At 44.9% G+C, this 19,928-nt stretch overlaps 2 protein-coding genes across 2 annotated transcripts in view; one reads left to right on the top strand and one right to left on the bottom strand.

Moving 5' to 3' along the window:
* Nucleotides 1–19,928, bottom strand: part of slc43a3a (solute carrier family 43 member 3a) — a 26,716-nt gene that overhangs the window by 3,324 nt on the left and 3,464 nt on the right. Inside the window, 8 exon segments of the mRNA XM_079649611.1 lie at nucleotides 805–990; nucleotides 1,074–1,108; nucleotides 1,110–1,214; nucleotides 1,691–1,783; nucleotides 1,878–1,954; nucleotides 3,200–3,246; nucleotides 10,763–10,892; nucleotides 11,395–11,712. Coding sequence (XP_079505737.1) covers nucleotides 805–990; nucleotides 1,074–1,108; nucleotides 1,110–1,214; nucleotides 1,691–1,783; nucleotides 1,878–1,954; nucleotides 3,200–3,246; nucleotides 10,763–10,892; nucleotides 11,395–11,584 — 863 coding nt within the window. The 5' untranslated portion in view covers nucleotides 11,585–11,712.
* LOC307019004 (uncharacterized protein) overlaps nucleotides 12,745–19,928 on the top strand; it is a gene marked incomplete at its 5' end in the record, with an annotated part of 19,831 nt that continues 12,647 nt past the window's right edge. The window contains one exon of the mRNA XM_079649600.1: nucleotides 12,745–12,824. Coding sequence (XP_079505726.1) covers nucleotides 12,745–12,824 — 80 coding nt within the window. The remainder of the gene's footprint in view (nucleotides 12,825–19,928) is intronic.

Here is a 19,928-nt window from a genome sequence, read left to right as displayed (position 1 = left end):
AAACTGTTTTGCTCCTCCACCTTCTAAAGGACACTGACAGTATCAATATCATGGCAAATATAACTTGTTCTATTTAACTCGTTTCCCATAATGTATCTTACTCTTTTGCGATTGTATTAGGCACTGCTATGAGTATACTATAACTTTTAATTCACTTTTTTTTTCTTTAACTTTTTTTAGTTATCAATGGCACAATCATTTTCATTGAGATTTATGACATTTTATCTTAATTAAATACATTAACTCATTTGCACTTGAAATGTTCAAATAAAATAAAGTTTTGTTATGGCCCCGATTAAAGGAATAGTTTAGCTCTAAATTCAAAACCATAAATCATCTCATTCACTCCGTGCCAGTTGAAAGTACAGAACATGTTTGTTATAAATGCAATGATTGGTTGAATAATCAATAACTAAATCTACAGAAAATGTATCAGCAACTATTTTGATAACTGATTCGGTGATTCAGACCTTTTTAAGCAAAGTGGTCAAATATTCCCTGGTATTACAGAAGCTTGAGATGATTGAGAGGATTTGCTGCTATTCTTTATCAAATTTGCAGATACAATTAGGAAAGCCCTGTGATCCAAACAATTGTGGATTCCATTTTAAAATAGATAATATTTGGCAAAAAGATTATAAAATAAAACAGTAATAGAGAGATTTATTGATGATAAAAACGTTGGTTGGGTAATTTGTCATATGTTCTCTATTTAAGCCTAGATCTATCATTATTTTTGTGAAGGCCATTTCTTTTCAAGAAAAAAAGTTTGAAATGTTTCAAATGTAATGATCTGTGTGAAGCTTTATTGAACTGCTACAGCCACTCCTGAAAATGTGGCAAAGATAAGGCTGAGTACCATTTTCTGAGTTTTGGGCCTGGGCTTGGTCCTCAGGTTCAGCTGGAGACTCCTGTGAAGCTATCACGCCACCGTTTTTCATCCTCTCAAACTGCTCCACATTGTAGGTGTTGGCCTTCCTGCAATTCAATCTATATAAAGAAAAAAGGGATTGTTTATTCCATGTCCTATCCATGAAACAGTAGCTGCTTCAAAGACAAGCTGATGTTCGTACCCGTAGGTGAAGTGTTGCGGCAGAGGGTAGGGGATTGTGGGTTTTGGGCATCAGCAGGAAGGTCCTCAGCAGGTGGATGACGCTGCAGGAGGACAAGACAAGGAGGGAGGAGCGCAGAGAGATTCCCTGCTCATGCAGAACCTGGAAAGCAGAGGACATTTAGCAGGGGATTGAAAAAAATCGAGACAGATTCCATTGAAAGATACCAAATGGAAACTATCTCTCTGAAATGTGAATGATACGGCATTGAAAACATTTACAAGGCAGGGTATTATCCCAATAAAATAGTTGAGGATAAAGATTTACATTTTAGAGATAAAAATGTTAAAAGACATTTTTCTTTTTAAAAGAACTCAAGCACTGCCATTTGCTGTGAATTAATCAATGTACTTTTTTGGTAATTTATCACTTTGATCACAGAGAAGTTCATGTTTCTTCTTGTAAATGTACTACTTTAATATAAAAAACTTCAGTGGTTTATTTCCTTTCATGACCCCCATATTAAGGGCAATATTTGTATTTAATTTGTTTACCTATATACCTTATACCTTACCTTATACGGAAATAATGATTTCAGTAGCTGGCAGAATATATCAATATAGGGGCTTCCATTGTACCTTGATGATCAAAAACACAGCAGAAGAAGAGTCAAAGGCTCCGTTGTAGAGGGTGATGATGGTGGAGCGATGAGAGGAGAACAGGTTTCCCACCTAATGGACACAAAGATAATTCAGCAAAACAAAATGCATAGTAATGGTTACAGGAGAGTTTAAAGGCCTGTTTTTACATTATCTCAGAACTCACCTGCATGTTGGTTAGAAGGAGTAGAATTCCTCCCACAGCGATACACGACAAGGCAGGATAAAGCAGCTCTGAATATGCTACATGACAGAGGAAACAAGCTTTACTAAAAAGTTAAGAAATTATACCATTTGTACAGGCTTATCTTCACAACTGGCAGTGTGTAATTCCATATTCTATCTTTTCCTAAATTAAAATGTATTTTTTAAAAATGTTTTGTCCAGATCGATGCTACCGCTGCGCCGGAGCCCCGCAGCGGTACAATAGAAGCTTCAATGCTTCTACCCATTCACTTTGAATGGGGTGACGTCACGCTTCGCCGAACTGCATTGTTGGAGCGAAGCTTCAAAAGCGTTGCAAAAGTTGAGCAATGTTCAACTTTTGAAGCTTCGGTGGAAGTGTCAGCCAATCGAATCATATGTCAGTACAAGCTCTAGCCAATCAAACCTTGTGCTGTGTGTCCGGGGCGGGAGATGTATGTGATTGGTCGAGTTTCAGCACCCCCCCCTCCGGCAAGCTTCAACGCACGCCGCTGTGTGGACAGGCCGTAACGGTACTTCCACACGGTTCCGTCGCCTTGAAGCTTGCCGGTGGGCGTCTGGCGAGCGACCAACAACCAATCACATTAATCTCCCGCCCCGGACACACGGTTTGATTGGCTAGCACTTCCGTCGGTGCTTGAAAAAAAAAGTTGAACTTTTCAACTTTCTGAACTTTCAGCGCGAGCAACAGAGGCAAAGCGACGCGACGGAACCACAATGCAGTTCGGCAAAGTTTGACGTCACCCCATTCAAAGTGAATGTGAAGCGTCTCCGTTGAAGCACGCAACGGAGCCGTGTGGACGTTACGTATCCGCGCCGCATAAGCGCATAAAGGTACGCCACATTTGCGCTTCAGATGAGGCACCCACCGCAAGATGAGGCGCCACACAGTCTGCGTGATCTGCGTGTAGGGAGGGGCGGGCCTGATAATAGCTATCAAGCTAACTAGCTATTAGACAAGCTAACTTCAGTGCTAACAGACACAGCGATACAGGGGTATGGGTTTTTTTCCTCAGTCGTTTCTCATTTCCAAGTGGTTTCCAGTGTGCATGAAGTACTTGGATTAAAGGTTGTAGATTTGGCGAATAGTATTGAAAACAATTGGCTAAAATGAATTTTATTAGATAAAACATGATATCAAACAAGTTGGAAAGTAATTAATCTCACCTTGTGGGGCAAAAATAAATACTAAGTGTTACTTAAATAGTGTGTGTGTGTGTGTGTGTGTGTGTGCGCGCCCGTGTGCGCGCCCGTGTGTGTGTGTGTGTGTGTGTGCGCACTTGCCTGCACTGGAGAAGGCCACAAGAATGGTCCCAGTCGTGTATAAAGATCTAGGAAGACAAATATGAACAATGAAAAGTACAAACAATTATTGTAAATATTTGAACAGCAATATGAACTCACATTTGTTTAATTTTGATGTATTATATTTTGGGATTTATTCTTACTGGCATTAGGTCATATAACAATGACGTATTCTATGAGTTTGAGATCTGGTTGAAATTAATTAATTAAATAAATAAGGTGGTAGGGTTAAAATATGTTTCAAAACAAATACTACATTATATCTACGTGTTTTTCATCGGTGGACTCTTTTACCTTATTTAACCTTCAACACATATAACTATATAAGTGCATATTTTAAGATATGCATTTATTTGCACAGGAAGCGATAAATAAATGACTTTATTTACTTAAATTGTCAATGTATGAACACTGTAGAAATCCACATTCCTTACCGTTTAAAGAGCAACTTGCAGGTTAGAGACACCAGTGAATAAATGTGTAGGAAAATGATGAATACACTAGATTTTCCAAAAAATATACAGAAATATACACTACATTGACGTTTGGCGTCGTTTTAGTAAGACATTTTCACTTCCACATAAAAAAGCCTCCGCACGTGACCTCTGTTACAGAATGGTTTAGGCTAGGTTGCAGCTCCACCCTGTGGACGTATTGTGCCTGTGTTATATATATATCTGCCTCACGTGACTCTACCCCAGTTGTATGATTACCTGCTTAATGTGAATACACGGCGTTGAGACACAGCCTGATTTGCCTTGTTTATTAATGCACCTACATCTACGAACATGGTGTCAGAAGCTCAAATAGGACCCTGCTGTGGACTGCATGCTACTGTCCGTCGCTGAGACGGCGTGTATTTATTTGTTTTGGTGAGGTTTAGCAGTTTCAGTTAGCCTGTTAGCATTAGCGTCACGTTGGAACAATGGCATCCAGCATCCCACCTCCGGAGCCTATGAAGATGGCGGGGGACATCCACGGCAACTGGGTGAACTTTCGAGCAGAATTTGAGGATTATCTGCTTGCGACCGGGCTCAGCGAGAAAGAAAAGCCGGTACAAGCAGCTGCGCTAAGGAGGCTAATGGGGAACGACTGCCGCCATGTTTACAAACACAACCTGGGACTCACCGCGGACCAACAAAAGGATGCGGGTGATATACTGGTGGCACTGGAGCAATACTTCACGCCCGCAAAGAACGTAATCTTTGAGAGGTACGTTTTTGGCAACCTTAAACAAGAGGATGGAGAGCTCTTGGATGCGTTTGCTACCAGGCTGAGGGAAAAGGCTGCCTCTTGTGAATATGGAGCTATAAAAGATGAACTCATAAGGGACAGGCTTGTTCTCGGGATAACTGACGAGGGTGCTAGACGTCGTTTACTAAGGGAAAAGGACCTTAAATTGGACGAGGCCATTAAAATTTGCCGTGCAGCCGAGGTCAGCAAGTTAAAAACCATGTCACTGGGCAGCTCTGGACCTGGAGACAGCATTAATGCCACACAAGGACAGCGATATGGACGGAGGTCTGCCAGCAGGCCATCCGAGTCCACCAACACATCTGCATAACCACAGAGCATGAGAGACGCTGGCGAATGCAAGTACTGTGGCACACGGCACAAGTGCGGGCGGGACCTGTGCCCTGCTTTTGGTAAATCGTGCCGCTCGTGTGGCACTGCTAACCATTTTGCAAAAGTATGCATGAAAAGAGGCCAGCAGGCACGCCAGTTGAATGCTGTGGATGACCCGTTGCCAGGGGAACTGGAGGACAGCGATGAGAGAGACGTGTACACAGCGGAGAGCGTGGGGGCTGTGAACACTCAAGGTAAAAAGTGGTTTGTCAACCTGCCACTGCAAAGTGGGGTTCAGAGGTGCCAGCTCGACTCTGGAGCCACTTGCAATGTGATGAGCATCAAGGACAAGACGAGACTGGCGTCTAGAACGCCTCTTCTGAAGAGTCTCACCAGATTAAAACTATACAACAGTGAGTGGATGAGCTCATTAGGTGTGTACAGCACACAATGCGTCATTAGGGGTAAGACGCACAGACTGGACTTTGAGATCGTGCATACTGGCCAGAGGCCCTTGCTTTCGGGTGAGACATGTGAGAGACTTGGTCTGATACGCTTCACCATTCCTGAGGAGCTGAATAAGGTGGAGCACTGCAGGAAGGGAGACCTGACCAAGGAGTGTCTTGTCAGCACCTACCACGACGTGTTCACCAGCCCTGTTGAGTCTCTGCCTGGTGATATTCACTTTGAGCTGGACAGCACTGTGACACCGGTGCAGTGTGCTCCCAGGAACGTTCCAGTGGCCCTCAAGGCAGCTGTTAAGGCTCAGCTTGATCGATATGAAGAGGAGGGACACTTGACCACAGTCACTCAACCCACGGACTGGATTAGCAATCTAGTCATAGTAAAAAAGCCAGACAAATTGAGACTATGCATTGACCCGAAGCATCTCAACCGTGCTCTGAAACGGTCCCACTACCTTATGCCCACTTTAGATGACGTGTTGTATAAGCTGCCAAAGGCACGTATATTCACCCTGGTGGATACACGTGATGCATTCCTGCAGTGCCGCTTGGATGAAGAAAGCAGCCTGATGACAACATTCTGGACACCGTGGGGTAGGAAACGCTGGCTGAAACTTCCTTTTGGTGTGTCAGTTGCCCCGGAGCTGTATCAAAGGAAGCAGCATGAGCTGCTGGCTGGCTTGACAGGGATTGAGCCCATAGCTGATGACATCCTTGTAGTCGGCTGTGGGGACACAGAGGATGAGGCCAATCGGGACCATGACACAAACCTCATCGCTCTGATGGACAGATGCAGGGAAGTAAAGCTGAGACTGGGCCTGAAAAAGCTGCAGTTCCGAGTGAAGGAGGTCCGCTTCCACGGCCACATACTGTCCGCGGAGGGCCTCAAGGCTGAACCTGACAAAGTCAGGGCGGTGCTGGACATGCCAAACCCCACAGACGCAAAAGGGGTCCAGCGGTGTGTCGGATTTGTGAACTATCTGTCCAGATTCATGCCACGCTTGTCAGCGGTATGTGAGCCGCTGAGGAGACTGCTGGACAAGGATGTGATGTGGCACTGGCTGCCCAAACATGATGCCGCCATGAAGGAAATCAAGGCACTGGTCACGGCGGTGCCAGTCCTAAGGTACTATGACGTCCGCAAGCCAGTCACCGTACAGAGCGACTCCAGTCAGGCGGGTCTGGGCTGCTGCTTGCTTCAAGGGGGACAGCCTGTCGCATTCGCCTCCCGGGCATTGACCCAAACAGAGCAAAATTATGCACAGATTGAAAAGGAGTGCCTGAGCATCGTATTCGCCTGCCAACGCTTCCACTACTATCTATATGGGAGGGGTGATGTGACTGCAGAGACCGACCACCGCCCGCTGGTGTCCATCTTCACCAAGCCCCTCCTCAGTGCGCCAAAGCGCCTTCAGAGCATGCTCCTCACACTTCAGAATTACTGCCTTGCGGTGGTATACAAGCCAGGCCCTGAGATGTACATAAGTGACACGCTCAGCAGAGCCACCACCCCGCCACAGAGAACAGACACACTGTACCAACGTGAAATGGTCTGCAGCATGCAACAGGAGCAGTGTGACACGGCGGCCATTCAGCAGGCAGACTATTTAAATGTCAGCAGCCAACGCCTGGCACAGATTCGGACACACACTGAGGAGGATGTGTGTCTTCAAACACTTAAGTCTGTCGTGCTGGAGGGATGGCCAGGACACGAAGAGGAGACCCCTGTAGCCGTCAGGGACTACTGGGCCGTCAGAGATGAGATAAGTGCACAGGATGGCGTGCTCTTCAGGAGTCAGCGCGTCATCATTCCAAAAGCTATGCGCCCGGAAATGCTGAGACGGATCCACTACAACCACGTGGGGGGCGAGGCGTGCTACAGGCAGGCCCGTGATACACTTTACTGGCCCGGTATGCAAGGGGAAGTCAAGGATTATGTGCAAAAGTGCTCTGTGTGCAATGAGTATGCACACGAACAACAGAAAGAGACTATGATGTCACACCCGCTCCCCACACGTCCCTGGCAGCTAGTAAGCATGGATCTGTACAGCTACGCAGCACAGAACTTCTTGCTCGTGGTGGACCATTATTCTGACTTTTGGGAGATCGACCTGCTCCCTGACCTATCAGCGGACACCACGATCCGTAGATGCAAGGCACAGTTTGCACGCTACGGTGTCCCAGACAGGGCCATTTCTGATGGTGGAGGCCAGTTTGCCGGTGGAGAGTTCCGGGCGTTTGCGAGAGAGTGGGGTTTTGAGCATGTCATGTCCTCACCGAGGCACCCAAAGGCTAATGGCAAAGCGGAGTCAGCAGTGAAAATTGTAAAGAGCCTGTGCAGAAGGGCAGACCGTGCCAAAGAGGACCCCTGGAGGGCCATATTGCATTGGAGAAATACGCCCACTGAGGGTATGCATTGCAGCCCAGCACAGCGGCTTATGTCGCGGAGACTGAGAACCCTTCTCCCTGTGGCCGACCAGCTACTGGTGCCTCAGGTCGTCACGGGTGTTCCTGACAAGCTGAAAGTGAAACATCAAGCAGCAAAGCTGACATATGACAGATCTGCCGGAGCTGAACGTCGGCCAGCCCATACGGATGAAGCCGCTCCCAGGAGACAGGACGGGCCGATGGAGGAGAGGTGTGTGCCTTCAGCAGTTGGGACTCCGGTCCTATCTGGTCGGTGTGGAGGGGACCACGTATCGGCGCAACAGGGTTGATCTTCGACCAGCAGAGGCGGCCCTTCTCCAGCCGTCAGTTCTCCCAGAATCGGCCCCGGAGCAGCCTGCGAGTGGGGGGAGCGCCAGAGAGGTCGTCTGCGTCCCCGAGGAGTCTCCAAGGCCATCACCCCCGAGGTCGTCGCGGTCTTCCCCGCAGACTGGGGGTACACCATGCCGTGAGTTACAGGGCCGGGCCTTCTCCCGGAGCGGACGGCTGATTAGACCTCCTGACAGACTTGACCTCTAGGACACACACACGCACTCACACACACACACTTGGACTGTGCGCACTCAAACACACATGGACGATAAAGATTTAAAAAAAGAAAAAAAAAAAGGAAGTGGAGAGATTGTAAAACAAATGTGATTGATTGTTCTGGGTTTATTGCTGATGTGTTCTGATCCAGCTATTATTGAAGTGTCTTTGCTAGGTGCACTATTTGTTGTTGAAATCATTTGATTAATGTTCTGTTTAAAGGTCAACAGTTTAATGGCAGTATTGATCCTGTGTTGTTACTTAACAAAAGGAAGGGAGATGTTACAGAATGGTTTAGGCTAGGTTGCAGCTCCACCCTGTGGACGTATTGTGCCTGTGTTATATATATATCTGCCTCACGTGACTCTACCCCAGTTGTATGATTACCTGCTTAATGTGAATACACGGCGTTGAGACACAGCCTGATTTGCCTTGTTTATTAATGCACCTACATCTACGAACAACCTCCCGCGTGTGACGTAACATGGGGGAAACAAGGGGGAGAGCGGCCGGTCTAACGTATGAATAAACATGGATCACAATGCTAGTTTTGACACAGAAGAGGTTGAAAATATATATTCGAATGCATATGATTATAATTATGAGCCTGCTAGGCGTCCAAGAGACCAGGAGCAGCCAAGGATTAGAAAAAAATAACGGCCATCGCAGAGAAATGGAGCTTTGGTGTGTGGAGAACCAGTGGAGAACAGAGCAGCTGTCTTGGTGAGTGACCGGCGTTAGCATGTTAGCTAACGTCAGTCACATCACAACATTGTAAAGTTAGCAATCATATATCAGGCTATAACTAAAGTAGTATTGATAATATAGTGACGTTACTGGCAGGACTGTTGATACTGATCCATAACAGAAACTAATGCGCAAGTATCAGCCGTATCTCGCGTTACCAAATGCAACTCCACACTACGGTGCTGACCGGAGGGGAGACGCGAGATACGGCTGATACTTGACGATCTGGCGGAGAAAGGTTGTGGAGCCTCCGTTGATATGCCGTTGTAAATGGCTTGATGGAAAGCAGGTGTGTAGTTGGGGAGGGTGCACAGCTGATTGCAGCAGGTGAGTGGAGGTTGAGCCGGGAGCCAGGAGTGACAGCCACCACGCCCACACAAACAACACAGACAGGGGGAAACAAACAAACTCAAAGGAGACGGCTGGAGCAGTACAGCCACCACAGCGTTACCTAATGCAACTCCACACTACGTCTTACGGTGCCGTGTACCGGAGGGGAGAGAGAGCAGCGAAGGGGGGAGAGAGAGAGCAGCGAAGGGGGGGAGAGAGATGTAATACAGTTTCTTGATAAAGCTGTGGAGACGGAGTATGTGCTGCAGGGAGGTGGATGCACAACGCACCCAGGAACGAATGCTAGCTCCGGTCCTTTTCCTGTAGGGAAACTGTAGACTCGATGTCCTGACAGGCTTGAGTTTGTGCAACCTGCACAAACACAAGCTCACCATGATTACAAATGGTGAAATGCAATGTAAAATTACCGAAAAAATACCAGCTCACTAAATCACAACTGCTCAAACCAACTACAAACTACTACCGCGGATTGGGAAGAGAAGGAGTCCGAGAAAGTTAACTCCCCCATGTGACGTAATATGACGCGTTTGACGTATGACGTTAAAAAAAAGCATTTTTTAGTAGCAGAGCTCAAAACGGCTCCTTTTCCTCTGAATTCCTGCCCTTATGTCTTGTAAAACATATCAAATCCTGCATTAACATGTTTAATTGTAATTTTCAGGCAAGGTTAAGCATAAATGTAGTAAAAAAAAACCTGCAAGTTGCTCTTTAAGGAAAACAGTAACTTTAAGAAAGAGAGATTTCCATATTAACACAAATATATGCTGCCACAAAAAAACAGGGGGATACAGGCAGAGCATATTCCCCATTAGGTTTTTTTTCAACCATCGTATACTTTTAGATGTGTGAAAATGTTGCAGGCAAATAGGGTTTGGGGTCAAATGAGGTGACTCTAATCTCTCTGCCCAGACACTCTTTGCTTTTATCTCTGCAAGCCTTACTGGCCCTTTTTCATATTAACTGTAAACTGTAGAAATAACTGGAATACAAACTGTATTACCAATTTAAGCATGTATACCACATGGATGTCATGCATTATTGCAGGTAAGCATGCAAGTAAATAGTGGACTGCAGAAGAGGCATTACGCATTAGCTGAAAGGCAATCTGGGAACCCATTTGCTATCATGTGCCGATTTTGCTTTCTATTAGCATGATTAATTATTGATCATATGCAGATATATGTTTACAGAAATTAGCCATAGAACTTGTCCCAAAGCTCTGTTCTCGCGCTAAGTTGCAAATCAGACTGTAAACCATGACTAGCGTACAGAAAAGGATGTCTTTGCTCTGATATCCATTAGCTGCATAAACATGCAATTTATTGGCCGTATTGAGATTTTGACACTGCGAAAACTGATGCTGAAGTCATTTTTTTAAATGGAACCTTGAGATTTTCCTATTTCTTTTATGGTTGAAAATAGGAAAGTAAGATCAACTCACATTGCAAGCAGCCTGGTTACCATGGTGCCAAATCGATCGAAGAGGTAGCCATTGATTAGAGTCATGAAGTTGTTGAGGAACGAGGCGACGGTGAAGACCAGAGAGAACTGCTCATCCTGCATAGTGCAGTCTGTGAGGTTGAGAAAGCTTGGGATAAGATTCTATTTTGAGAACATTAGTGGTTGACACCAAAATGTGTCAGAAAGAGAAGAAATTATACTGGTTTAGATTTCTCAGGGTTCAGAAACAATACTCCAATGCGACGCTAATGTTACTCTGATGTTGTAGCCATAATAGTCGAGACACAAAGTAATCCGCCCTATAGCACATGCTTTATTGTCTATTTTACTTTATGTGACCATGACTTACAAATTGAACAACATGCTGTATTAGAGAAGATTTGAAACTAGTGATTTAGACCGAAAACTGGTCTGAAAAATGTTTACTGAGCCATTTGACTGAGTCATTTTCTCATAGACTTCAATTCATTCAAGTGGAGTAACCCTCTGCAGGCCATCAGGGATGAATTCAGTTTTGAGACACTTGACATTGGCTTTACTTTTCAGACCTGGAGGCTATGCCATACTTCTTTTATACAATCCATGATCAAACCTTGAACGAGGGTTGCTCACCGGTAGTGGTCTTGGTGCCGTTGGTACCTGGGACGCTAACACACAGATGACTGAAGTAGCCATCTTCCTTCAGCACAAACACCAGAGAGGCGAAACCAAACACTACACCGGCAAAGCCCAGACACTCCAGCATCCCCGAGGCCAGAGTCAGCCTGTAGCGCAGCCTGGTACCAGCCTCCAACCCCTGCATGCTCTCCAGGTCTATCTCCAGGTCACCAACAAGTTTATTTCCAGCATAGGTTTGGTCCTAAAAGATGACTTTTGGAGTTTCCCTTATTAAGTACAGCCTGGGCAGTGAAGGTCTCTGGATTAAAGTTTCTAAAGGAAAAAATCAGAAAAAAGTGTTTTTCATATCTCTGTTTACAGCCCACACAGTAAAATATGGTCTCCAGAAATAAAATCATCCTGTTTGGTAAATTAAATGCATTTAACACCTACTGTATGTCATCACAATTGTACAGCTATTTCATGTTGTTTATTTAATATTCCAAAACTGGCATGTTACTCATTTTATTCATCCAACATTATTAATTTTGGAATTTTGTTACTTAAAATACACTTTGTATATCTACATCTCCCATCACTGTGTTTTGTTTTCTATTCATGTCCAACTCACAGTGCAACATGTGGACAGTGTGGCAGTTATCGGCAGGCTGTGCTGACTGTAATCCAGATTAGTTCACTTAATATGTGTACTGACACACATGGCACCACGCAGACAGAAACACACTTGATAATATATTCTTATACCAATACAGGATTTATTAACAATCATTTAATACATAGTGGACATCTGATATCATCAATATGCAAAGCGTATAGGCTATTCATCATAATAGATTACTAGCAATACATTCTGTATCTTTTCTATGTAGAGACGTTGAATTAATTTACCTCAGTACCGGGACAAAGCATGCATAATTCGACTCACACCTGCTATTATTTACATTTTAAATGATGTTTACCTTGTTAGTTCTACGTGATCCACAAATTACAGTCCGCGTGCGCCTCTTCTCCGCAGTATCTGTCTGTTAGTCTGCCACTTAGACAGAGATAAAGTAGTAAACTCAAGCCTAAAACCCATATGTTCCCAGGGCGGGAAACATATGAGTCTTGGGTTTAAATATATCCGCATAATACTAATGAGGTGTTATTGTTCTTGTGAATTATAGGATAATCGTACGGATTTAATAGCCTACTATTTAGCCTACGTGATGACAACACATGTCCCGGAAATCCTGGAGATAAAATATATTAAAGAACTGACACAATGTGACACATGGTAGGATTAAAACAAATAATATAAAGAGTGTCTTGAGGTGGTAAAATGTCAAAACTAAAACATGTCCGATGGTTAACTGTGAGGAGGATGAGACTTTACAGCACCTCCTCATGGACTGCTACAGAGCCGAGGAGGTCTGGTCACATCGGTTTGAAATTCAATATCAAATATAGCTACCTCAATTATGTATTGTATTCTGGATGAAAAGATGGACATAAAAAAACAGGGAACTTTTTTAGCTTTTCATTTGCATCACGTGTATGCAGGTCTGGAAAACGAGATGCAAGATGATATTAAATCAGACATAAACAGCCCCGGAGGATGCAGTTTCAGGACCACGGTCCTGGGAATTGGATGCCCACAAAAGCACAACCAGCGAGTATTGAGTCTCATACAAAGCGATTCTCTTTAGACATTGTAATGTTTGTTATTAACGATCTAAAAATGCATGAAGATGTGTTTTTTTTTACAGAAATTAAATTATCATTTTTTTGTATTGTATTACACCTTCGAAATAAATCAAATCAAATGTGTCTTTGAAGAGGTGCTCATAATACATTACATTACATTACTCATAATACACACATGCACACAGAAGGATTCAAACTTGTATTTCATGATCCGCAAAAGGATTCACACTTTTATTTCCGGATCCACACTTGTGTTTTTCAATGCACACACAAATGTGTTCGGTTTCATATACATGTAAATAAAATCCAAATATAGAAAAAGGTTTTAAATATGTATTTTTGATCCACACATATTTGTTTTCCGTTTAAGACCTCTGAACCTGCAAACACAAACAGCTTTCTGTGCTTGGATCGCTGTGCATTAGTGTGTGTTTTTTTTTAGACTCCCCTGACGGCCAGCCGATTCGTACTTATAATTTTTTCTATCTATAGCCAATCAGATGTCTCCTCAATTCTAAGTCAATCACATGAGCGCGCCCCCACGAGGGTAGATTTTTTGCGTTCATGACGTAGCGCTTCATGTAAGCATTTTGCGCAGTCCGGAGCTGACAGGTCCATGGAGCTAATCAGGACACCTCCACTCAGAGCCGGCCCGACCCAGTAAGCGACATAAGCGGCAGCTTAGGGCCCCGCAGCCACTAAGGGGCCCCCTAGCAAAAAACATTTTTTAAAATATATATATACAAAGAAAAAACAGTACACAGTCGCCGTGATAAGTACGTTTAACTAATTGTGTTAATATGCGTAGATTGCCTAATCTCAAAGTCATGTATTATATTATTGAGTCAATAATATAATACATTAACCGTGCTTTACCTGAACCTCATCATGAGAGGATTGGAGGATTGTAATTTCCCGTGTTCACTGAATGCAACAGAGGCAAGACACCAGACCAACCAGAGAGTTAAATGGAAATAAACATCTGTCTTATTGGCTGACAGGTACCTTTCCTGTGAGCTGTGACAATGTTTAAAATAAACTGTCAGTCGGACTCAGAGTTTTTGAAGATGGACATAAGAAAACATTTTCTTAAAAAAGACGACAATTCATGGTGGCTCAACAACCCCAGAGCCACCACTTGAGCCAGGTAAACAAGGTATGTAAATGTCAGTAAACTTCCAAGTTATGCGAACATGTAAGCAAAGAATAAATTACAGCTACGTTGACGTTACTTTGAATCGCGGGGGTAAGCTAAACCGTTAGCAAGTAGCTATAGCTAGCCAGATATTAAATAAACACTTTGTCATACAATCTAAATGTTATGTTTTTTAGCGTTTCAAAGAAAGCTCTCTGGGAAATGTTGACCTACTGTTCGACATGAAGCTAGAAGCTACCTTACAGTACACAGTTGATCCGGAGTCCTGTCAGTTAAAGTGTTTCATAGTTAGCTTAGCTAAGCATCAACCTAGCACTGAAATACATGGATGTTATGTGACAGTATTTCTGAGAAAAAGTCAGCTGAAATGGTGGCATAGTTGCCACTGTGTGTCAACAGCATGTTTGAACGTATTTGCAGCAGTAAATGTGGCTGTTTGGCCACTGACGTTGCCATAACAACACCTGCATTTAAATGTGCAACCTCTTTTTGTGACAGATTTTTGCAAGAAATTATAATTCTTCTGAATGATATTCCTATTGACAGCTAGTTTCTATGTGAACATTATGAGATGAACAGCCAGAGAGAATAAATGAAAAACAGTTATGAAATACTATATGACAAAACAAGAATACAGTTTAAGTGATTTGTAAAATATCCATAAAGAAAAATCTGTTTACAGTTCTGTTTCATATGGGTGTTGAGAGATGTATCCATAGATCTCTTAATTTTGCTATCAAAGTGCACCAGATTGATGCTTTTAACTTCAATATAAAAAAAAAAAAGATCCAGGCGGAGCATGCCCCCGGACCCCCCTAGAGGAGGTGAGGACCCCCCTAGAGGAGGTTAGGTCCACAGTGTTTACATGCTTATGTATACAATATGTGTGCTTATGCTAACATCATAAGACAAAAGTTGGTTCCGTGTTGTGTGTAGTGAGAACACGCTAGAGTGAGGGGGGCCCCCAAGCCAAAGCTCGCTTAGGGCCCCCAAAAGTCTAGGGCCGGCCCTGCCTCCACTCTCAGTACATTGTCACTTTCCGAACAGGAAATGCACGCAAATACAAGCCTTTATATTATTAAGTTACAGCGCCACTTTCCGAACCATTGATGAATGCTTGTGTGTACACAAAAACGGCGGGCAAAACCGTTTTAAATGCGTGTTTCCTGTATGGCGAATACAGCTGCTTTATTTATGTCTGTATGAAGTTGTTGTGAGTGTGGAGGGAGCAGCTACAGGTTAGCTTAGCCTAATCGATCAGTGCATTAGTGCTAGACAGTGAACTGTCAACGGGGTGAGCCCCCCCCTTGTGAAACAAAAATATATTGTAATATATTGGTAAATATAATACAATATACTGGATCGTACATTTCCATATATGGGAAAGTAGTCCTTATATTTTTAAATATATTGCAATATATGCATGGACCATGTATGGCTATATATTGATACATATAAAAAAATATATTGCAATGAAAACAAAACTGCAGTATACATTTTTATATGTAATAGTTTTATTGAAACACTCATTTATCTTTCATGAGTTACACAAGTTTACATAAAATTGAACAGATATTCATAAACAGTTATCTCACTTCGTTTTGTATATAGTTACCCACTTTATATATGAACATATGTTTGATGGTATATATTAAAAAAGTACAAATTGTCATAAACATTGGAAATAATATACAGTTTATAAATATATACAGACACACACATATGCACGCATATATATATATATATATATATGCATATAAGCACGCATATATATATATATGCATATATGCACGCATATATATATGCGTATATATAAATATGCATATATATATTCACATATATATATACAAATATATATAAATATAAATATGCATATATATACATATATATATACACAATTGTAATGAAAATGGGATCTTACTAACAAAGAACAATCCAATATTTAGATTTTGGGTATCCTTTTGTTGAACGGTCTTTTTCAAATGAATCGAAGCATCAGACTAAAAAAGCTTTTGAAAATAACTGAATATTTTGATTAAGGTCAAAATATAATATTTGTAAATCTGACTCTGAAAGAGTCAGTACCTCACCAGCCTTGAACCTCACTAGACGTCACTGATATATATAAATGTATATGCATATATTACGGCCGACCGGCTATTTGGAGTGGAATGCAGCCCATCCACGGCAGACAACCCAAACAGTAATAGAATGCGCCACTTCCGCTGACAGTGGCTGACCTCCGTCTTCGCTAAACATAACTCTCTAAAACGTGTTAACGTTCTCATTGGACACATTATGTGATCATTACCAATCAATCTCACAGATTTCGGGGAGGCCCCCCCCCTCTCCAGCAATAGATTGATCTGATTGGCAGATTCAAATGGCGGTAATGCACCTACAAGTTGGTTTGCCAACCGCCAATAAACAGGAAAGAAAGAAAGAAGAACTGAGGTTACCTACTGTAACCCCAGCTTCTATGAGTAAATGGCGCAGCCCTCTAAGGCTATCGCTATTGGGTAATCCCCCTGCGCCCCCGCGCAGCACTCAAACACTTGTAGTCCACGCCCACCCGCAAGGTGGGCCCCACCCTCGGGCCTCCTTCCGGTATAAATAGGAAGGAGGCCCGGCAATCTGCTCCCATACCAAATAACTTTTCTTCAGCTATTCGTAGAGCCAGTGGGGCCCAGCGCTTAGAGGGCTGCGCCATTTACTCATAGAAGCTGGGGTTACAGTAGGTAACCTCAGTTCTATTTCGTATATGGCTTCGCCCTCTAAGGCTATCGCTATTGGGTTAAGGGCGAAGCATGATGTAGTCTGCGCCCCACTGGGTCCGCCCGGCACTAAAAGCACAGACACACCTGCTAAATAACACCCCATGCCTGTTGTGCCATGCGTAATGGCGCATCACCGTCCCTGGAACATAGCAAAACATGCCTATCTTCCTGAAGGCTGGGAACAATACATACCGGCCGCTGTGAGAAAGTAGAGACGAAGGTCCCACCTTGCCCAGCGATCATAGAGGGGGAACAGCAGCTCTCTGCGTGTCAGACAGGTAGGAGAGCACCCAGCTGAATCCCTGACGTCACTCACTCTGACCAGGCACTCCGTACAAAGTGTGTCAGAGGAAAAAGGAACATCACTCCTATAAGAGGGGAAAAGGGCCGCTCTCCGCGTGCCGAGAGGCAGGAGAGAGGCGCACAGCTGGCTCCCTGACGTCACTCACTCCGACAGGACACCCAGTAGAGGGTGTGTCAGAGAGGAATGGGAGACATCCCTCAAATAAAAATGAATAAACGAACAGGGGGAAGACCAAGATGCAGCAGTGCAAATGTCTTCCACTCCACATTCCTCCGTGCAAAGCCGTGGAGGGGGAAAGTCCTCTGGTGGAGTGCGCATTGATGTTCTCCGGGGGCTCCACCCCAGAGGAGACATGCCTGTGACACAGCCTCACACAACCTGTGTGACAGCCGTTGTGCAGACAGAGGTTGCCCGATCGAGCGCTCTCTATAGTGCACAAACAGGAGCTGAGAATGGCGCAAGGCAGCCGTGCGCGCCGCCTAGCAAGACAGCGCGCGCACAGGACAGAGGAGATTTAGAAAAATAGCGGGGGTAAAAACCGCGCAAGACACTGTTCCTGTTTCTATCCCATGGAACTGCTGGGGGTAGAGGCTTCTCTGTGAAGTGCCGTAATGGTCTTCATGGTGACGAGCCACGCCATCGCCGCCGCTGCCCGTGAGGCAAAAGGGCTGCGAGGGAGTTTCCACACGCTGCCTTTCACTCCGTCTCTCCTCATGAGGCGCGTACACGCCCAGGGGATGAGAGGTGTGTGCATGCTGTCCACACGAGGCGTTATAACGGTGCTCGTGGGTTATTATGACCGTGTGTAGGAGGCATATCTGGGACAGAGGAATGCCGCGAGCTCTGCAGTTTATAAACCAATAGGTTAAAACAGCAGGCTTCTGCAGCGAATGAACCACCTCTGGAGTGTCCCCCTGTTGGAAGAGACCCAAGGGGATCATCACGTGACCAGCTGACGCCAACGCCGAGCAGCTGCGCCACGGAGAGGGCTGTGTGGGTTGTGACACGCCGGAGGAGAGCTGTCAGTTCCTCCCCTCGCTGCCGCGAGAGTCGCGCTCTCATGCTGGCTGAGTTTAACTCCACTCCCAGATAAACGATTGTCTGAGAGAGAAGAGGACAGCTCTTCTTCCAATTTATTATGAAACCCAGGCTTTGACAGATGCAATACGAGATGTACCGTCTGTAAAGCGACTTCCTCCCTGGAGCGAGCCAGCAAATAGCAGGTCGTCCAGAGAAAAATCACACTCTCATCCCTCCTCTGTGTAGTGGCTACAGCCTTCTCTACACAAATGCGAGGAGCCAGGAAATATCCGAACGGCAGACGATTGTCTCGTCTGATATTCCCTGAATGGAAAACGCAGGAATTTCCTGTATTTCGGGATGATGGGTACGTGGAAGTATGCATCCTTCAGGTGGAAGTGAAAACATTCCAGCACCTGTTTGATCGTCAGCATGTGGAATACTGACAGATCGAGTCTCATTCCCCCAGTCTTTTTCGGGATTAGAAAAATAACGGGAGTGAAAACCCCTGATTTTCCTCCCTTTGAGGAACCCTGGAAATATCCTCTTTCAACAGGAGTTCCAGCAGCTCGGATTGGAGCGCAAGACATAGCTTCTGGGAGGACAGGAGTGTTTCCTGTATCCCATTGAACTGTGGGGGGGGGGGGGGGGGGGGGGGGGGAGAGGCGAACTGCAGGACGTATCCTCTGCTGATCAGCCTCCATCTGTCCATCAGACACACGCGCTGCCACTCTGAGAAAAACTCTAAGAGCGGGCGCACATGCTCGAGATGTTCTGTGGTCGTCATGGCAACGAGCCACGCCAGGGAGCCTCCACATGCTGCGCTTCACTCCGGCTCTCATCATGAGGCGTGTACACGCTCAGGGGATGAATGGAGGTGTGTGCAGTGCTGTCCACACGAGGCGTTATAACAGCGCTCATGGGTTTATTATGCCCGTGCCGTGTGTAGGAGGCGTATCTCGGACAGAGGAATGCCACGAGCTCTGCAGGTTATTAACCGAGGTTAAATCCGGCAGGCTTCTGTAGCGAGCCCTACTGTCTACTTAATCAACAGATTAGTGGCAGCCGGCTTAATTAGCGAGCTCTGCAGGTTATTAACCGATAGGTTAAAACCAGCAGGCTTCTTGCAGCGAGCCCTGGCGCCGTGGCGCTGCCGCTGGGGGCACTCAGCCTGGAATACTGCTCATTCCCCCGTTCTGGCTTCTCTGTGATGCCATTGCCCTCGCCGCCACTGTGAAGCGAAAGGACTGTGAGGAAGCCTCCACACGCTGCGTTTCACTCCGACTCTCATCATGAGGCGCGTACACGCTCAGGGGATGGATAGAGGTGTGTGCAGTGCTGCCCACATGAGGCGATAACGGCGCTCATGGGTTTATTAAGGCCGTGTGTACGAGGCGTATCTCGAACAGAGGAATGCCGCGAGCTCTGTAGTTTATTAACCAACAGGTTAAAACCAGGCTTCTGCAGCGAGCCCTGCTGTCTACTAATCAACAAATTAGTGGCAACCGGCTTAATTAGCGCGCTCTGAAATGTATTAACCGACAGGTTAAAACCAGGCTTTAGCAACGAGCCCTGCTGGCTATTA

Source organism: Notothenia rossii, assembly GCF_949606895.1.
Source record: "Notothenia rossii genome assembly, chromosome: 1".
Taxonomy (NCBI): Eukaryota; Metazoa; Chordata; class Actinopteri; order Perciformes; family Nototheniidae; genus Notothenia; species Notothenia rossii.
Note: the sequence above shows the minus strand (reverse complement) of the source record. Positions and strands in the feature narration are given on the sequence as shown.